This window comes from Antechinus flavipes, chromosome 2 (assembly GCF_016432865.1).
Source record: "Antechinus flavipes isolate AdamAnt ecotype Samford, QLD, Australia chromosome 2, AdamAnt_v2, whole genome shotgun sequence".
Lineage (NCBI taxonomy): Eukaryota > Metazoa > Chordata > Mammalia > Dasyuromorphia > Dasyuridae > Antechinus > Antechinus flavipes.
This window is the reverse complement of record NC_067399.1, coordinates 543,414,861-543,435,436: the sequence shown is the minus strand read 5'-3', so window position 1 is coordinate 543,435,436 and position 20,576 is coordinate 543,414,861. Positions and strand designations below refer to the sequence as shown.

The 20,576-nt window shown below is 34.8% G+C and overlaps 1 protein-coding gene and 1 long non-coding RNA gene across 6 annotated transcripts in view; one reads left to right on the top strand and one right to left on the bottom strand.

Moving 5' to 3' along the window:
• Positions 1-20,576, bottom strand: part of LOC127551288 (uncharacterized) — a 73,546-nt gene that overhangs the window by 8,676 nt on the left and 44,294 nt on the right. The window lies entirely within an intron of this gene.
• The window catches only part of LOC127551287 (inter-alpha-trypsin inhibitor-like), a 90,587-nt gene that overhangs the window by 45,867 nt on the left and 24,144 nt on the right, over positions 1-20,576 (top strand). For both annotated transcript variants that reach the window (XM_051980897.1, XM_051980898.1), the window contains exon 3: positions 12,678-12,851. In XM_051980897.1, coding sequence (XP_051836857.1) covers positions 12,678-12,851 — 174 coding nt within the window. The remainder of the gene's footprint in view (positions 1-12,677; positions 12,852-20,576) is intronic.

Here is a 20,576-nt window from a genome sequence, read left to right as displayed (position 1 = left end):
TAAGTGACTTGCCCAAGCTCACCCAACTAGTAAATGTCTATGGCTGGATTTGAACTCAAGTCTTCCTAACATGTACCTTCCTGACTTCCTGACATTGAATGAGGTGAGCAATATAGTGAATGAGGTGAATGAGGAAGCAATATAGAATTGAAACAAGCTCAATTAAAAATGATTAAGGTTCTGGGATTTTGAGTGTTAGTCTAGAGTTAGCAGGAAGATCTTAGCAAGAGCTATGCTTCAGGGTCCTAGAAGTCTATTAAAAGGGTCATCACCATTCAAATCCTTTGGTATAGCTTAAATATTTTTTCAACTGAAAGACTGACTTATCATGGATATAATATGTAAATAGATAGGCAAATAAATGACAAATTGAGGAAAGGAAGAATACTAAAAACTATAGTTGGGATTCTTGATCTTTTTTTGCTATCATGGACCTCTTGGCAGATTGGTATCCTTTTAAGGATAATATTTTTAAATGTATAAAATACATAAGAATATAAATTAATTTTTAAAATGCTACTTTAAAAATATATATTAAAAAAGTCATGGAATTCTTGGAATAAGAATGAGAGAAGTATCAGTGAAATTTCCTATAGAAGGTGACCCATGCAGAAACTATAAGAAAAAAAGAATATGAAAGGGTGATTTCCAGAATTGAAGCCCTTTGCCACAGTGAAATCTCACCTGTGTTCTCTTGTTTTCTTACATTTCAAAACAATCTCCATTAACAGTGAATAGGCCAGTTTAAAGAATACCAATCCAAAGGCTTAGTCTAATTATCCTTTTATAAGCTTTCCTACTACAGACAGCTATACAATGAGGAAGAGACTAACGTTGCTGCCTTTCTGTAGTCACAGTTAAACTGCCTTATCTACATGATTGTGGTGAAACTAGAGTGCCCTTGAGGACTGTTGTGAAACTAGAGTGCCCTTGAGGATTGTGGTGAAACTAGAGTGCCCTTGAGGATAAGTCCATTCCTAAGAAACTCTAGATTCTAGGCCCATCTCTAGGAGGTTCAGTTCAGGAAAAATTACCTCATTCCCTGACCCACCCTTTTCTTCTTGAACAATTAGATACAAGTGAAGCCAGTTAAAAATAGACAGAATAAAATGTTCATAGACTTTGATCTAAAGAATGAATTTTAAGTTACACACTCCATGTATGTCAGTGATAAAAAGAAAGGTCACATATACACCAAAATATTTACAGTAGGACTTTTTGTCCAATCAAAGAACTGGAAATAAAGTTGAGTCCCATTTACTGGGTAATGGCTGAACAAACTGTGATACGTAAATGTAATGATTACTGTACTTTAAGAATCAACAAATATGATGATAGAGCATAGAAAGACTTACATGATGAGAAGTAAAGTAAACAGACCCAAGAAAATAATATGCACAATGATGATAATGATATAAATAGAAAGAATAACTATAAAACAATAGAAAATGAATGTTGCAAAATTACAAAGAAAAAGTTTGGTCTCAAAGAAGAGACATGAAAAGATAGTTAACTCTATTCCTTTGGCTGCCTTTTTACATCCTTGACTCCTTTGTGGAGGTAGGGGATACAGAGATATGAAATATTGCATGTAAGATTATAGGATGATCAATTCTTTTAGACATGGCTCTTCTCAACAATGAGATGATTCAGGCTAGTTCCAATGATCTTATGATGATGAGAGCCATCTATACCCAAGAGAGGTCTGTGGGAACTGTGTGTGGATCACAACATAGCATTTTTATTTCTTTTATTGTTTGCTTGAATTTTACTTTCTTTCTCATTTTTTTTTCCTTTTTGGTCTGATTTTTCTTGTGCAACAAGATAATTGTATAAATATATATCCCTATATTAGATTTACCATGGGTTTGGGATTTTTAAGATATTTTACCATGTTTAATATATATTGGATTACTTGCTATCTAGGGGAGGAAGTGGGGAGTAGTAGGGGGAATTGAAACACAAGGTTTTGCAAGGGCTGATATTGAAAATTTATCCATGCATGTTTTAAAAATAAAAAGCTTCAATAAAAAAATTTTAAAAAAGAAATATTGTATGTGTTCTTATTTTTTTTTATAATGGATTAATTAATTTTGCTGATTTTCCCCTTTGTTCTTATAAATAAATTCTTTGTTGTATGGGATAACTCTCCAGGAGGGACAAAGAAGAGATAAAAGAAGAAATTTAGGTGATATAAAGCAAAATGTATCAATAAAAATTTATTTTTAATAAAAAAGTGTCATATATGCTAAAATATATGTTATAGCTTTTTGTCACATCAAAGTATAAAGAAGCAAAGTAAATGTCCATTGATTGATTAGGAAATGATTAAATAAGTTGGCACATGAATGTAATGTAAATAGATAATAGAGGCAATGATTTCCATTTGGTACTAAAAAAAGATTTAAAAATGTCAACAAAGTAAAAATCATATTTGAATATTTGGAGCACTGATCCATTTGGAGATGCCTAAACCTAACCTTGGTCATCTCATTATCACAAAGATGTTTAGCAGCTTGATAGAGGCAGGAGTATATTACTACAAAATTCCTACATGTAACTTGGTTTATTTTATTTTTTATTTAAAAAAAATTTAATTATTTTTTATTTTCCTTTATTTTTAAATTTTCTTTTGTTTGTACATTATCCTCATTTCGTCACCTCTCTCTCTTAGTCTTCCCTCAGAAAGGTATCCTTTATAACAAAGAATTTTAAAAGGAGGAAGAAAAATAAATAGGTGATCAAAATTAGTTGATAAGTCAGGCAAGTGTACCATTATATATGTTCCCATTCCTAGTCCCCTACCTTTGGAAAAAAGAGGGAGAATTGCATTTTCATAGATGTTCTTTGTGACCAAGTTAGTCATTATAATTTCATAGCTTTCAATTTCATTGTTTTTCCTTCTAATATAGACATTCTATGTACTGTTTTCCTCAACTAGCTTACTTTGTTTTACATCAATTCATGTAGATATTTCCATATTTCTTTATATTCTTCATATTCATTATTTCTTAGTGATAAGACTAAAATTTTGTTTTTCACCCTCCTTTTGAAATTCTTTATTATAAGATAGGTATTATCTGAGAGAAGATTAAGAGAAAGATGTGGTAAAATAAAGATAATGTACAAACAAAAGAAAATTTTAAAATTAATAAAGAATTAATAATTTAAAAAATAAAATAAAGCAAGCTACATGTAGGAATTTTGTAGTGATATATTCCTTCCTCTGTCAAGCTGTTAAATATCTTTTTGATGATGAAATGACCAAGATTAGGCTTGGGCATCTCCAAATGAATCACTGTTTTAAATAGTTAAATATGTTTTTGCCTTTGTTGAAATTTTTTAATCCTTTTTTTTTTTTTTTTTTTTTTTTTTTTGCTGAGGCAATTGGGATTAAGTAACTTACCCAGGGTCACACAGCTGGAAAGTGTTAAGTGTCTGAAGTCGAATTTGAACTCAGGTCCTCCTGACTTCAGGACTGGTGCTCTATCCACTGTACCACCTAGCTGCCTCAAAATTTTTGAATCTTTTTAAAGTACTAGATTATTACCTCTGTTAACTGTATACTAAGGAAGATTCTGACTAGAAGACAGATTAAGAGCATAGGGGGAAAGGACAAAAAAAAGGGAAAAAAAAGAAAAATGGAATTTGGAGAAGAAAAAAGAAGAAGAAAGATAGGAGTACAGATATGAGGTATATGGGAGAGTTGTGTGATTAAAAAAAATAAACTCAATCACTGTTATATAAAGAATCCTTCATTATCATAGTTTGGAGTATCAATTTCTAAAGGATAGGAACATCATCTCTATCATTCTTCTCTGGTTGTTAGTGTGAACAAACATTAAAGGATCAAAATCTCTACTCATAGACTTCAGAGGCTATCTAATCCATTTTTACATACTTAGAAACTGAAGCTGAGAATAAATGATTGGTCCAAGGTCACACAGGGAGTAAGAAGAAGAGTCAAAATTTGAACTGAAGTCCTCAGTGGTTTTTTCATTTTACCATGATAAGGTTAGCACTTTAAGGATTTGTAATTTTTCCAGCAAACAGTGCTTTTTCTACCAATAAGATGGAGGTCTTATTGTTCTATAATTTATTTGATGGTGTTTAAGTATATTTAGGGCCCAAAAAACCTATCACCCTTAACTCATCATATGTTTGAACCTTAAATCAATACACTAACTTGTATTTTTACCATTTAGAGATATTTGCCCCTTAAAATTTCCTTTCTTCTTTTTCACTTTCTCTACATTGCCTTTTCACATCAGTTGCTCATATTGTCCCTAGAAGTTTATCTGGAAACATCATGTCACATGTTATGAACATCTTTCAGCATCTGGCCCAAGAACCAAACAGAAGCCCAAATGGATAGGTTTCATCTATGCAGGGAGACCAAGGAAGGAAATGTCATATACATATGTCACATATAAGATATAATACTTAATATATTAATGGTTAGTCTAGTATATCTTCATCTTCATCCTCAATTACTCAGATAGAGGTATGATCTCATGATGAGATTTAGGAGTTTCCTCCATTAATATAGATTGTAGTTCATTTGTGTCTATCCCATGCTATATAACTCTAGCCCAAATCCTCCCATACTTCTCCCTCTAGTGGATCTGCCTACCCTAATGGCTTTCCCCTGCCATCATTTGAGGGATACTGGAGCTTTTTGGCTGTCTGCCACCTGCCATTTTTGCCATGGGACCGGTCTATCTTCTCTTCCTATCATACAGTTCCTTACTGACATCTTCTATTCCTTTTCACCTAAGGAATTTATTTCATTATTTTGTTATATCCTGCTTACGTCATAGTCATCATAATCGCTGATTTTTTTTTACCATTATAAAGTTTTCAAATGTTTTTCATATACATTATATTGTTTGAGTCTCACAACAAATCTGTGAAGTAGGTGCAATATATATTATTAAATCCATATTTTAGATGAAGAAACTCAGTCTCAAAGAGTTTACATGACATGCCCAAAGTAATGCAGCTAGTTAATGTCATAGGTATGATTTGACCTAAGATCTTCTGACTCCAAGTACAAGATCCAGTACACTATGATTGAACACACCTGACTTCCCTTTGAGGTCAATTAGTAACTATAAACATTGAAATGTGCAATTCAGCAAGGCTAATTTTTCTCTTTCTTCACCTTCAGATTCTGTCCAATCTCACTAATGGTTGAACATTATTTAATATGTCAAAAATGTAAGTCCATCAATTATTATATATTGAAGTTGATATAGTACCCTATCCCACCTATGAGAATTGTTTGGCACTTAAACCAAATATTAAAAAAGCATAACCAGTAAAAGAAATTGTGCCAGTATATCTTAAAGCTTTACCTGGTAAATTGCCAAGGTGGATGTAGTCACTGCATGGAACCTCCCTTTGCCCCATTCTCCACTTTGTGGTTTGTCAAGATTCCAATCAGGTAGAAGGTAGAAGAATGAAACCAGCAGAATTGACTTCCCTGTATCACTCAAAGCTTCTATTGTTAATATTCTGCTCCTTGCCATCCCTTATGAAGTCAGAGAATTCATAGTTGACATTTCCCTTACTGAAATTGAAATGGCTCATTTTCAAAAAGTTTCAGGGACACTTGAGGTCTTAGGATGATATAGGGAAAAAAAGAACACAAACTCTAGAATCAAAAGAACTGGATTAGCATCCTGCCTCTACTATTTACTGATAAAGATACTTTCATCTCTCTGGGCCCCATCTTGCTAACCTAGGGCACTAATCCCCATAAAGGTCAAGGCAGCAAGCTAACCAGTTTCTAACCTGGGGTTTGACCCCAAAAGGCCATTTTCTCTAAGCTCTTTTCAGCTTCTAAGATCCTATTATTCTGTAGATTAATAGGAAAACTGGCCCTCCCTTGGTTGCATTTCAAAAAGCAATGGCTAGACACCATAAAGTGGAATTCTAATCTTAGCCAGGATTCCCTTTCCTGAGGAAATTGAAATCTACAAGATTTAAATGACTTGCTTTCAGAGAAAAGACCATGGAGACTGAATGTGGAGCACAACATAATATTTTCACTTGTTTGGTTGCTGTTTGCTTGCTTATTGCTTCTTTCTCATTCTTCTTCCCTTTTGATTTGATTTTTCATGTGTAGCATGATAAATGTGGAAATATGTTTAGAAGAACTGTATATGTTTAACCTATATTGGATTACTTGCTGTCTGGGGGAGAGGAAAGGTAGAGGAAAAAATTTGGAATACAAGGTTTTATGTTGAAAATTACCTTTATATGTTTTTTGAAAAATAAAAAGCTATTATCATTTTTAAAAGATTTAAATGACTTGCCCAAAGTCATAAAATTAGTAAATGGCACAGGCAGAATGAAAGGAGAGGTTCTAACTCCCAGTCTAGTGCTTTTTCACAGAATAGACTTCACATTGAAAGTGAAACTTGCTCTAGACTATGAAAGATTAGTAGATTTTAAATAACTATAAGTAATAGAGACAGCCATTTCAGCTAGGAAGGGAATAAGAGCACCAAAAATGGTTTAAAGACAAGAATGAGTATAGAGACCTTTAGCGAACACCCCCAGCTTTTTATTTGGTATGATTACCTATTCTTGTGAGCTTTATAAAGCTCATTAAAGCTAATATAAAGGAGCACACCAATGATAGGGGTGGATTGCTTTGGTATATAGATCAAATAGGTTTCCTAAGTCTTGATTCTACCTCTGAGATTAGCGTCAAAAAGTAATTTTTTAAACACTAAAAGCTATAGGTGTCAACTCTGGGTTGGAAGGGGAGAGAACAAGTAGATATAAAGTAAACATCTGAGACAGAGACATGACAGTGAGATTGGGTTAGTCAAGGTTCACTCACAAAACTGGGCAAAGAAAGAAGCAAGAAGCTGCTAGACCAAACAAGTCAGGCTACCTCTAAGTATTGTAGTTCAAGGAAAAGCAGCTGATAAGGAACCATGCCTTATTATTATTACTCATGCAGAAGTAGTGGACATGAATAATGAAGTGAAAGACAAGGTGGTAGTCAAAAGGTCAGATAGGTGAGCATAAAATAAGAGACTCATAGAAAGTACAGGCATAAAGCAAGATGAGGGAGAGAATTGAGACACCAGCAAACAAGGTGATTTTGATTCTGAGGCAAGAGTCTAACCCACTGAGGAGCCTTTTATATATTTCCTGCTAGGGCAGAAATAAACTCCAGGGGATAGATGGAGAAGAGTTTATAGACGAGAACATGTAAGAACATGCACTTGGCTAGAAGTAAGGAAGATAAAAAAAGAGAATGGCAGTTAAAAGCAGATCCTGCCTATGCATCTCCCAATATTCCACCAGAAGTGGGAGTGACAACTGGAGAACAAGAAAGAAAGCCTCAGGATAGAATTTGGGACAGTACAGAGTCTAAATGCTTTCCAAGCTAGGAATATGTTTTTGTAAAAGTCATCTAAACTCTAGATTTCAATATCTTTATCTGGAATAAAAGGCTGCTGGATTAGAGTTCTAAGATGCATCCAACGCTACTAGTTCTTATAAGTCTCTTGAGTTGTGAACAAGTGGCCTCCCACAGGCTTTTAGGAAAATGGCATGGTATGTTATGTCAGGGTGCCTCCTGGAGGTAGATCACTAGGGAAAATAAGTCCACAAAGAGTCTACTGTTTATTTCTTTAAAAGCATTACCTGTTGTTACTTCTATAAATTTTGACTCACTTTTATGAGATTTTTTTCCCCTTTCATCTTTCATTCTCTAAATGAAAAGCATTTAGAGATGAGTTGATGTCCCAGGTTGGATAAATAACTTGGGGAACCTCTAAACAACTTGAAATAGCCATGTTTCTTGGCTGAGAAAACCTCTTCTTTCTTTTATGAAAAGATTCAGGAGGTCAGTGAATAGCATAATAATAAAGGTGTCACCTTTATCCTTCCATATCCCACAATCTACCCTCATCCTTTTGGTCAATGCCTCTTCCTCTTTTCCCCTCCTGACTGGATATTGATCCCCATTTATCTTACCGCTTACAAAGTGAATCCAGACTCTCCTTTCCATTATGACACTCAGTTCTATTCTCCTTCTTCTTGGGGATGGTGGGCCATGTGATTCACTCTTGTGAGTTTTTTTTCCCTTTCACCTTTCATTTTCTAAATGAAAAGCATTCCGAGACAAGTTGATGTCCAAGGATGTATAAATAACTTGGGGGGTCCATAGACAGCTATTCCTTCCTAGAAAAATACCTTGACAGTTATAATTTCTAACACTAAACTCCTAAGACCTTATGTGGTATATCCCTCTATATCAATCAACCAAATGATATCAATTAATTTTTTACAAAAGGGATATTTACTGAGAAACTCCATCAAAGACAGATGTTACGAGACATTCCCCAAACTGAAAGCTCATTCAAGGACCATTAAAGGTCCTTGGAAAGAATAGACTCAAATTTAAAGTACAATGGTAATGAAGCTTATGTGTAGACAAGGATACATCCAGGATCCTGATCCCAAAATCCTTTTCCCCATTATGGAATCTTCATGCAGTTCTTCCCTATAGGTATAACTTTCTTCTGGGTTTAGTAGATCAATAGCTTTTTAGAGTTCCTAATCAGAATTTCTCTCCAACACAAAATGTCATAATCTCTGAAGCTTCCATTGTCCTTGGTACTATCGTTCTACTCTTGGTTCTAGGAGACCTGTATTTCCACTGTAGGGTCTGTCTTATGCCATCTCTGATGGACTATAAGGCCACCATTCAACCTTAACCACCAGTGACCTTTCAGGACATCCTGAACTCACTGGTGACTTGGTAATTTTGTAGTTCACGTAAATTTTCCTTAGTTGAAAGCCTCCAAAGAAGAGGGTTAAAGATAGATTGTTTAAATCTTTTGTATACACATTCTAGTTCTTCAGTCATCAGTAATTCCAGATCTTCAGCCAGTCAAATGACTCTTTGCCATCATACAGTAATCGGTCCTCAATCACTATAGCCAGAAAGTGACTCCCCAAAGTCCCATATGTGGGATTGAAAAAAAGGAAGGAATATCTATGAATACTCTATACAAGCCACTAGAAAAGTTGAATCTGAGAATGTTCTCAGGACTGGACTTTCATTGGCCAGTCATGCACACACCCAATCTCTATGATCATAATAGCAAAAATATCTAGCATTTACATAGCCTTTAAGGTTTATAAAGCACACACATAACATTATCTCATTTTATTCTCATAACAAATAAGGTATAAGAAAGGAAAAGGAGAGACAAGACAGAGTGCTCAAAGAATATTTGAAAAGGAAAAGAATTTTAAAAAGTGGGAGAGTTGAGGAGGTGACACTTAAAACTCAGCCTTGAAGAAAGAAAAGGGATTTAAGAATTAAATTGAAATAATGTATTCTGAGCATGAGGGATAATTTTGCAAGTGAAAGGAAACAGAAGAAGGCATATTGAATTCATAGAACAGCTCAAAGTCCAATTTGTGATATAGAGTTATAAAGGAGAGTAATGGAAAGTTAGGTTGTTTCTTCTATTTCTATTTGCCTGACCAATTTCACTGTTGGTCCCAAGACCAAGCAGACAAGTTCTCTGGTCATACTTTTCTTTTCTCTAACTATCTATCTTTCCTGTGTTTCATTGTTTTCTTACCTATAACAATAATCACTACTGATCTTCCAGTGTATACTCAAGTGCAAGTTACTTCTCTTCCCCAGCTACAAAAAGATTTTGTTTTGTCAATGATTTTTTTTTACATCATTGCAATTATTGTGTACATTGTTGTCTTGGTTTTGCTTACTTCATATGCCTTCACTTCATCATAAAAGCCTTTATAGTATCTTCACAGAATTCTTCATCTTTGTGATTTCTTATGGTGCAATAATATTCTATTACTTTCACAAACTAAACTTGTTCAGCCATTTCCCTAATCAATGGGAACCTACTTTCATTTTAGTTCTTCGCTACTATTAAAAGTATGACTATAAATATTTTTGTATATATTCTTTCCCTCCGTCTTTGATGTCCTTGAAAGCTATACCTAGCATTGAAGTAAAGAGTATATACAATTTAGTGATTTTTCTAGTACAGTTCAAAATTTTCCAGAATGGGTGAACTCATCTATATCAATAGTTTTTTTTTTAATTAAATGCAAATCTATTGTGTTTTTTGAATGTATAACAAAATTATTATGTAAATTTCTTCCCTTCCCCAACTCTGATGCCCCACCATAACCACTGAGATCTATTTCCAAATATGATTAGAGGAAAGAATGAAGTGTTTAATAGCAGGAAACCACTTTTAATATAATGCCCACCTTGTCAACTTATCTAGTCTCCTCTTATTCAATAAACATTCAGTAAACTTTGTGTCTAGCTCTGTGCTAAGTCCTAGGGATACAAAGGAACCCAAATGGCAGTCCCTGTCTTCAAGGAACTCACAATCCAAAGCAGGAGACAACATGCAAATAATTATGTAGAGACAAGCTATACACAGATGATCAATAATAAGCAAGGTACTAAAATCAAAAGAGATTAAAGTCTTCCTGGAATTTTAACTGGGACTTGAAGTTAGAGGGAAGCCAGGAAGTAGAATTGAAAAGAAAGAGCATTTTCTCTTCTGGGTGGGAGGAAGACAGTCAGTGAAAATTCCCGGCATCTGAAATAGAGCATCTTGTTAGAGCCAAGAGGCCATTGTCACTAGATCAGTGAGTATAGCAGGTAAGATAGTAAGGAGGTAAGATATAAGAAAGATACTCCTAAGAGATACAACCATGTATTAAATAAATGTTTATGCATTAGCACAGAGAGTGGGGCAGTGGTGAGAAGCTCCACATGCTAGTCCTCTCATCTAAACAGAATTTCCCAATCATAGTATATTAAGGAGTTGGGAAGTCCATCAAAGTAATATCTTTTTCCTAAGGAAATTTTCCAATATCACTATTTCTAAAGTAATACTGTCTGTTGCCATTTTCATCTCCCTGAAATTGAAAGAGAGGAGAAAGGGAGGCATGTCTCAGGACTTGATCTTTGGAAGGATGTCCCTGGATTTCAGTTTTCAGTTCTGCTGCTGAAAATTTTTTAGTATTACAGGTGATTTGGAGGAAATCATAGAGATAGATGCATTTCTGATTCATGTCACGACACATTTATAAGCAGTCTCTCAAGTTTACCATGATATCAAGGACCTATCCTTTTAATATCAACATTCTGTCAGTGTTTTTGTATGGTAGTAAAATTATTGCTAGGAAAAATAAAATTATTATTAATAACCATATACATAGTACCTATTCTATGCCAAGTACTGTTAGATATTTAACAGTGTTTTCTCTGGGAGTCTTTCCATCGTCTCAGAAAAAAAGTAGGTATAGTCATAATTGGAGTAGGTAGCCAGCTATTTGTTATGTTCTCTGACCCAAATTATCCACTATCCAGATTTGCCACAATGATTTAAGTTCTTACCATTAGAGTTTCACTTTTGGGTTAAAACATAAAAGTTTCATTGCAAAATGAAAATTAACCGGGGAAGGTAACTGTGACATTGTTAATGATCCCTATTAACTTATTGCCAATTTAGTCTGTCAACATGGCCTAATACCTAACAGGACCCAATGAAAACAGACATGGCAGGATAGGTACATTTATAAAAGGGGTGGAAGATTAGAAAAGCTATGAATGACAGCTAAGGAAAACAGATTTGAGTGGAAGCATTTCAATGAAGGAACTTCGAAAGTGTATATGAGTTATATGATATATGGTGGCATAGGCCTTGTAGAATTAAAGCTATGTGACCCTGGGCAAATCACTTAACACCAATTCCCTCAGAAAAAATAATAATTCTAGACCATCCCCTCTCCATTCCTCTCTCCTTCTCTGCCTCATAGCACATTTATCTAAGCATTTATGTAAAGCACACTTTGCAAACTTTAAAATACTAAATAAATGTTAGCTATTATTATAATTATCTGAATAGTAAATGTGAACACTAATCTTTCAGAAGAGAGGAGGGAGAGTAGGATAGAGGGATAGAGGGAGAGGGACAGAGGGAGAGATTGGGGGGAAGAGCAGGAGAGAAGGAAGAAAAAGGGAAAGGAAAGAAAGGAAGGAAGAAGAGGAAGGGAATGGGAAGAGATGGAAGGATGGAGGTAGAGAGAGAGAACAGTAAAACAGTCAGCTGGCATACTGAAGAAACAGTGCTACTGAGGATCAAAACATAGTATTTTCATCTTTGTTGCTGTTGTTTGCTTTTTTTCCCCTCATTTTTTTTTATTTTTTTTACTTTTGATCTGATTTTTCTTGCACAATATAATAAATATGAAAATATATTTAGAAGAACTGCACATGTTTAACTTATATTGGATTGCTTGCTGTCCCGGGAGGCTGGGGAGGAGAGGGAGAAAAATTTGGAACACGTGATTTTGCAAAGGTGAATGTTGAAAACTATCTTTGCATGTATTTGGAAAAATAAAATACTATTTTAAAAAAAAGAAAAAAAATACTGCCTTAAGAATCAGAGGCCAACTCTCTCATTTGGCCATATGACACCGGGCAAGTTACTTCATTATGAGTTTTGACTTTTTTCACCTGAAAAAATGATAGATTAGACTAGCAAACCTCCCTAGTGTCTGTCAGTTCTAAATCTATGACTCTAAATTTCCTCATTTTCACACAGACTAACTTCTAATACACACTTTTTCCCTTTGCACAGAAAGAGTTTGCCTGATAGAAAAGGATCCAGGACACTGCAAAGCATCCTATACAATGTGGTACTTTGATTCCCTGGAGAAGAAATGCCTCAAGTTCATATATGGAGGGTGTGTAGGAAATGGAAACAGATTCCTCACCAGAAGGGAGTGTTATCAGAGATGTGCTCCAGAATCAGGTAAGTAGGAAGGATGTGGGAAGCTTCACATTAAAATAGATGAATCAGAGAGGAGAAATGACTTTTCTATTCACTTCAGCAAATAAAAGGTATTATTGTCAGGGACAAGACAGATTGTGCTTAACATTAGGACAAAAAAAAAAAAAAAAGTCTGAACAATTAAAAGAAACAGGAATAAGGCTGCTGAGTAAGACCAGGCCATGGAAGACCCATCATAAGACTGTGGTGTCCACTTCCTGGGCCTCATGGTGCTCATCATTGTAACTAGCATGTTTCAGGGGATGGTGCAGGGGGTAAAGGAGTGGGTCAGAGCATATCATCACCATGCAAATGACCTGTGTGATTTATTGCCATTTCTTTTGGATGGCTGCTATTCTGATGCAGCTCAACCCCCTCTTTGGACCACAAATTAAAAATGAAACTAACTTATTTCATATATTGTTGGTCTTGAGGAAAATAATAATCTGTGTAATTCTCCATCATTTAAAAAGTAAAGATGGGACAGCTAGGTAGAGCAGTGGTTAGAGCACCAGCCCTGAAGTCAGGAGGACCTGAGTTCAAATCTGATCTCAGATACTTAACACTTCTTAGCTGTGTGACCCTGGGCAAGTCACTTAACCCCAATTGCCTCAGAAAAAAGTAAAGATAAGTTTTCTATATGCTAAAGCACTTCTTAATCAAAAGATTGCCTTAACTCATCTGCTTGGAAACCAGCTGCCTTAAACATTTATTCTATACTTGAAGTTTTGCTTTATTCTAAAGTTTAATTTTTTTTTCCTTTTACATACTTTAAAAATTATCTTTTGTCAAAAGGTATGCTTATTTTACCTCAAGTATATACTAGATACATGAAAGGAGTATGAGTTCTTTTGATAAAAAAAGAATGTGACTAGAGAAGTGAATATTATTCTCTTTCCTCTTGGGAATCTGAGCACTTGAAAATAGTTTTTCCCTATTCACTGCATTAAAAACAAGTGATATATTTATGACTCCTACAGTAGAATGCATGGCTACAGTTTCATTAATCACCAGGAGATTAGTACAGGGAGGAAAAACCCCTTTCCCTAATGGTTTTGGAGTTGTACCAAGCTTTCTTTTTTTCTTTCTTTTTTTTTTTTTCAATTGTCAAGCTTTTTTTTTCTCCTTTTCATCTCCTCCCTCTCACTGGGGAAGCAAATAGAAAGGTAAAGAGAAGAGAGAGGGGAAGGGAAAGGGGAAAGGAAAAGAAAAAGAAGAATGGAAGGAAAGGGAAGGAAAAAATGAGGGGAAAGTCAAGAAAATTACTACATTGGTATATTCCAAAATGTGTTTCTCGTTTTACATGTTTGTCTATTACCTTTTAGTTATGAGATGGACAGTGTCCTCTGTTATTTGTACTCTGAAATCATGGTTAGTCATTATTTTTCTCAGTCCTTTAAGTTGTTACAAGTGTTTGTTTTTTACAATATTGATGTTATAAATTGTTTTAATTTTATTGCACTCTGCATCCATTCATTGATATGTCTTTCTGAGTATCTCTGAAACTATCTCACATTTCTTATATCATAATAGAATTCCATTCCATCCATATACCATAATTAATTCTGCCTTTCTCTAAATGATGCTCTATCCCCTTAGTTTCCCCCCACCCTTTTTCACCATCACAAAGAGAGCAGCTTTAAATATTTTTGTGCAATATTTTTATATTTTTTATATATATAGTGCTTCCTTTTTCCTTTTACCTCTTGGGGCTATTGATTTAGCAGTGTTATCGCTGCGCCAAAGAGCATGTACAATAAACCCTATTTTTCAATAATTTTAAATTAAATTTCAATTTCTTTTTGGAATAAGTTATTTTCTGCTTTGTAATAGAAAAAAAAGACAACATACTTTGAAGAAAAAAAGAAATAGCAGATTAGTTGATATAGGTGAATGTAAAAATAAAGAATGCCATTTGATACTTAAGGACATTTAGATTTATCCAGGATCCAATTCAATTCAACACTTACTATGTGCATGGATGTTACATGAGATTCTTACCATAGGATTGGGGTGGGGTATGATCATAATCAAAAGAGCACTGAGCTGGAATTTTAAAAATCAATTTTCTATTTTACCTGTCTGATCCTCAATTTACACATCTGTAAAAAGAAAAAGATGTACCAGAATTGTACATCAAATAGAAACAAAGGCTACTGAACAGTACATAGGGAGTCCTACAGGCCATAGATTGGCTTAGAAAACTACATCATAACATTATCTATATTGTACTATATTTTATTTATATTTACAATTTATATTTTAATCTGGTTTTCTCAGCACTCAGGTATATTGCAGCACACACCTCAGCACTAAAGAATCTGTCAAGTTCCTTTTGGATCTAAAATTATGTGACTTTCAGTGTTTATATAGTGCTTACTATTTGCCAAGTATTTTACAAATAATCTCATTTGATGCTCTCAACAACCCTGGAAGGTAGATACTATAATTACCTCCATTCTACAGATAAGGAAACTGAGGCAAAGAGAAGTTAAGTAATTTGCTTAGAGTCACTCAGACTGGATTTCAACTCAGTTCTTTTTGACTCCAGGACCAGCACGCTATTCACCTGGTTGCCCTTATCTCATTCTCTAAGATTCTTGTCCATGTTCTATAAATGTTGTACAAAAGCTGCACCTTCTAAACAAGGCACCTTCTTCAGTCTCTCGATATTATATGGACAGTGGAATAGTAAACTGATCATCTGGAGTCAGACTTTGACGCATGATTTTCCTTTTCTGATCTTTGATCAAATTGTGTAATCTCCTTCTCCTATATAATATGTTGTTTCTCTTGTTAATTTTTGATTGAGGAGTTGGGTTAGGTTTTGTTTTGTTTGTTTGAGAGTGGGGGTTGAATTTTTTGGTACAGAACTATGATGTCATTAGTATAAGAATCTTTCAATAGGGAAACTCCCTGAATCAATACTGATGAGGAACTGTTTCACAATTAGAAGTTGCCTGGGGCAAGGCACTGGGGACCTAAATGTCTTGCCCAGGATCAGACAGTCAATATGTAAGTCAATTTAGGCAGCCAGATTTGCAATCCTGGTCTTCCTAACTGAGAGGCTGTTTTACTTTCCACTGAGCCTTGTTAAACAATGAAAATCTGCAACATGACTGTGACTCACTGTGCTTTAATAATGCACAATGCTAATGTCTTTTCTCCAGCCCAAGAACAGACATCAAACATGTGCCCTGTTCAAAATTCCAAACACATGCCAGACCTCAAACTGTGCCGTCATAATCCTCACTTGACAGGATTTATTAAAATACTTATCAAGGCTTCCTGTTTCTACAAAGGTCTTTTTTTTTTTTCTGCTAGGTTTTTTCTAGCTGGTTTTGTTTTTCCTTTTCCTGCTAAGCATTTTTCCCCCCTTGTTAGTTTTGCTTGTTTTTTTTTTTTTTTTTGCTAGTTTTTTCTTGCTAGTTTTGCTTTTTTCTGAAATTCATTTTTCAAGCTCACTAAGGATTTATTTTTAATGTAACTTGTTTAGCAGAAATTCCAGCATCTTCATCCCTCACAGGTTTTCATCAGACATAAGTGATCTTTCTTTCCATCTACCTCAGGGCTGTTCCTCCCACAGGGAATATGACATGTTGAGGACTGATAAGCTTAACCTGAAATGACCAGACGGTAGGAAGACACAGGCATACACTTGCTGTATTTGGATGCAGTTTCTCCAGGCCATGCTGTTTTCTACTCCTGGAAACTATAGTGTGCTAAGGAAAATAGAATCATAGCTTCAGAATTGGAAGGGACATTGAATCTAATCTTCTCATTTTATTAAAGAGGAAACTGAGGTTTAGAGAATTAAATCATTTATCTAGGATCTCACAGCTAAATGCTGACTGAGGCAAAACAGGGGGCACTGGTGCTTCTTTCATTCTCCCCTGCCCCCAGTTATCATGAATGCATTTTTGCTCAGATTTTTTTTCCTGATCTGTGTCAATAACTTCGCTCTTCTCTCAAGCATTTTTCAGGCTTCTCAAATAGCAAGGCTGACTTTGGTCCCATCTGGCATCCAGATAAATGTTTTTTGGCAACAGAAGGTGGTGGTTTCCCTGAAAGTATAATAACTATAGATTCTATTGCCTCTCCTCATGATTAATGCAGATTTTTAAAGCATATCCTCAGGAGAGCCATCCAGGAAACAAGGACATAGGACAGTGCAGAGGGTATAGAGCCTGTAACTGTTGGCTATTGACTAACTCTAAACATGAGATCTAACCATTAGAACTCTTTAAGGCTGTATATAGTGTTGTCAGTGTGGGGACTCTTTCTCCCTACAGACCATAATATTTACCTATACCATAGCAGAGTCATAGGACAGGGTTGCTTAATTCAAGAAACTTTCATTTTTCTTTTAAACATATATTTTGACAATTGTATTTCAATATAATTGGCAACCTTTGTGGATCTATGTGCTTTATTTTGTGCATTTAAGAACATGATCCTGAAAAATAGTCTGTTGGTTTTATCCAATTGCCAGAGGGGTCCAAAATACAGAAAATGTTAAAAATCCTTGCCACAGAAAGGTTAAGTTATTTGGTCATAGTTATATAGTTAAAAAGAGTCAGGGGAAGAATAAGACTCACTTCTTACAGACTTTTGGTATAACACACTGTCATGCACCAACCTAACCACAATAGTAGAAAAAGAAAAGAGCAAGGATGTGTTTTAAGCTTAAATTTTTTTTTTTAAAAGATGTCCCTTATCTTTTAAGAAGACTGGATAAGCAAACTGGAAAAGCAAGGCATAGTCTTATCTGTCAGATCTGTGGAGAAAGGGAGAATTTATGGCCAAAGAAGAATTAAGGAACATTATGAGATGCAAAGTGGATAATTTTTATCACATTAAATAAATAAAAAGGTATTTGCACAAACAAAACCAGTGTAGCCAAGATTAGAAGGGAAGCAGAAAACTGGCAAACAATTTTATACAGCCAGTGTTTCAGATAAATGTCTCATTTCTAAAATACATAAAGAATTGAGTCAAATTTATAAGAATACAAGTCATTCCCCAATTGATAAATAGACAAAAGAATATGAACAGACATTTTTCAGATGAAATTTAAGCCATTTTGAGTCATATGAAAAAAACCACCCTAAATCACTATTGATTAGAGAAATACAAATAAAGACAACTCTGTGAGGTACTATTTCACACCTCTCAAAGTAGCTAAAATGACAGGAAAAGATAATGACAAATGTTGGAGGGAATGTGGGAAAACTGAGACACTAATGCATTGGAGTTGTGAAATGATCCAACCATTCTGGAGAGCAATCTGAAACTATGGCCAAAAGGCTATAGAATTATGCATACTCTTTGATCCAGCAGTGTCTCTACTGAGTTTGTATCCCAAAGACATAATAAAAGAGGGAAAAGAACCCACATGTGCAAAAGAAAGCAGCTCTTTCTGTAAAAGTAAAGAATTGGAAATTGAGTGGATACTCATCAGTTGGGGAATGGCTGATTAAATTATGGTATATGAATATTATGGAATATTATTGTTCTCTACGAAATGATGAGCAGGTTGGTTTCAGAAAAGCAAGTAAGCAGAATTAAGAGAACACTGTACATAGCAACAAGACTATATGATGATCAATTGTGATGGACTTGGCTTTTCTCAACAATTCCAGTAGATTTGGATAGAAAAGCCATTAGCAACCAAAGAGATAACTGTGGAGACTGAATGTGGATCAAAGCTTCCTCTTTCTCAAGATTTTTCCCCTTTTGGTCTGATTTTTCTTGAACAAGATACTAATATGGAAATATGTTTTAAAGAATTGTTCATATTTAACCTATATCAGATTGCTTGCTATCTTGGGGAGGGGAAGGTAAGGGACGGAGGGAGAAAAATTTGGAACACAAACATACAAAAATGAATGTTGAAAACTATATGTATATTTGGAAAAAATAAAATACCACTGAGAAAAAAAAAGATGAAGAAGACTAGGCCTGGCCCAAATCTTGTTACTCTAAGGGATCTGTACATCTTATGAAATAAAAAGAAGTTAGTGCCTTAACGTTCTTTTTCCCAAAAGAGTATGTCATCATTGAGTAGTTTCAGTAATATTTGACTATCTGTGACATCATATGAGGTTTTCTTGACAAAGATACTGGAGTGCTTTGCCATTTCCTTCTCCAGCTCATTTACAAATGAGGAAACTGAGGCAAAAAGGGTAAAGTGACTTGCCAGGATCACACAGCTAGTGTCTGAGGCTGAATTTGAACTCATGAACCCTTTTGCTCCACATAGCTACTCAGGAGATTAACCTATATGGCCCCTAATTTTCCTTTCAGCTCTAAATCTATGACCCTAACAGTTACAGTTATAAATAAAAATAATTCCATCCTTTAACCCAATAATTCTGTTATTAGGAATATACAATAAAAGCATTATAAAGAATAACAAAGAGATTGTGCCAAGATTTTCACAGCAATTTTATATATGAATTTAAAAAACCAAACAACTGGAAACCTAAATGACCAAAAATAGGTATGTGTTTGTGTGTGCATTGATGCAATGTGAAATAATGGTCTAACAAGATGACAAACAGGCAGATAAGAGAAAAACACAGAAATCTGGAAGAACCTTTCTGAAAGAATGCAAAGTGAAAGAGGAAGACTGGAATAATTAGACCCAGGAGAAAGAGTGCATGACAATGAGATGGAAAAGGAATCCTCATAGGGACTTAAGAGGAGTGACTGAGAAGCTGTTTTGAATAAATAAATGCATGAAGAACTATTTATGAAGCATTTGCTATATGTTGAGTCCTTTGCTAAACACTGGCAATTCAAATTTAAAAGTAAGACTATCTCTCAAAAATATATTATTAAGCGAATACTTTATAAATACAAACTATACACACACACATATGTATGTGTGTGTGTGTGTGTGTGTGTGTGTGTGTATATACATATATGTATATACACTATATATGGGAGAATGGGAGCTAGAGACTATTTGGTACAAAATAAGTATTTAGAATAAAGAATAAGTGGTACAAAAACTGGGGAGAGGAAGGGATGGTATGCAAGTAGGATAGTGAGAAGATTGTTAGCATGCAAGTATGGTTAAGTTAAATCAAAAAGCATTTAGTAAGTACTTGCTATATACCAGGAACTATACCAGTGCAGCTAGGTGGGTGTGCAGTGAATAGAGTGCTGGGCCTGGAGTCAAATCTGACTTCAGACACTTACTAGCTGTGTGGCCTTGGGCAAGTCATTTAGCCCTGTTTACCTCAGTTATTTCATCTTTTAAAAAAAGGAGATAATAATATTACCTACCTCCCAGAATTGGGAGGAACAAGAGAAATAATAATTATAAAATATTTTGGGTTTAGTTAGTAATAGCTATTATTAATGCTGAGCACTGGATATACAAAAACAAACTTACATTCTGAGAGAAGATAACTCATAAAAGGAAGCTAAAAAATAATAATGTTCTAGACACTAAGCGCTTTATAATTATTCTCTTATTTGATCTTCACAATAACCCTGAAAGGTAGCTATTTTTATTTTTCCTATTTTATAGATGAGGATACAGAAGGAAACAGAAGTCATACAGCTAGTGTCTGAGGTCAAATTTGAATCCTAACTCCAGGCTGAGCCCTCTATGTACTGCACTACCTAGCTGGGGAAAGGATAGAGATTGGAAAGAGACACCTACTTAGGAACATAATAGAAAAAGGAGTCCAGAGA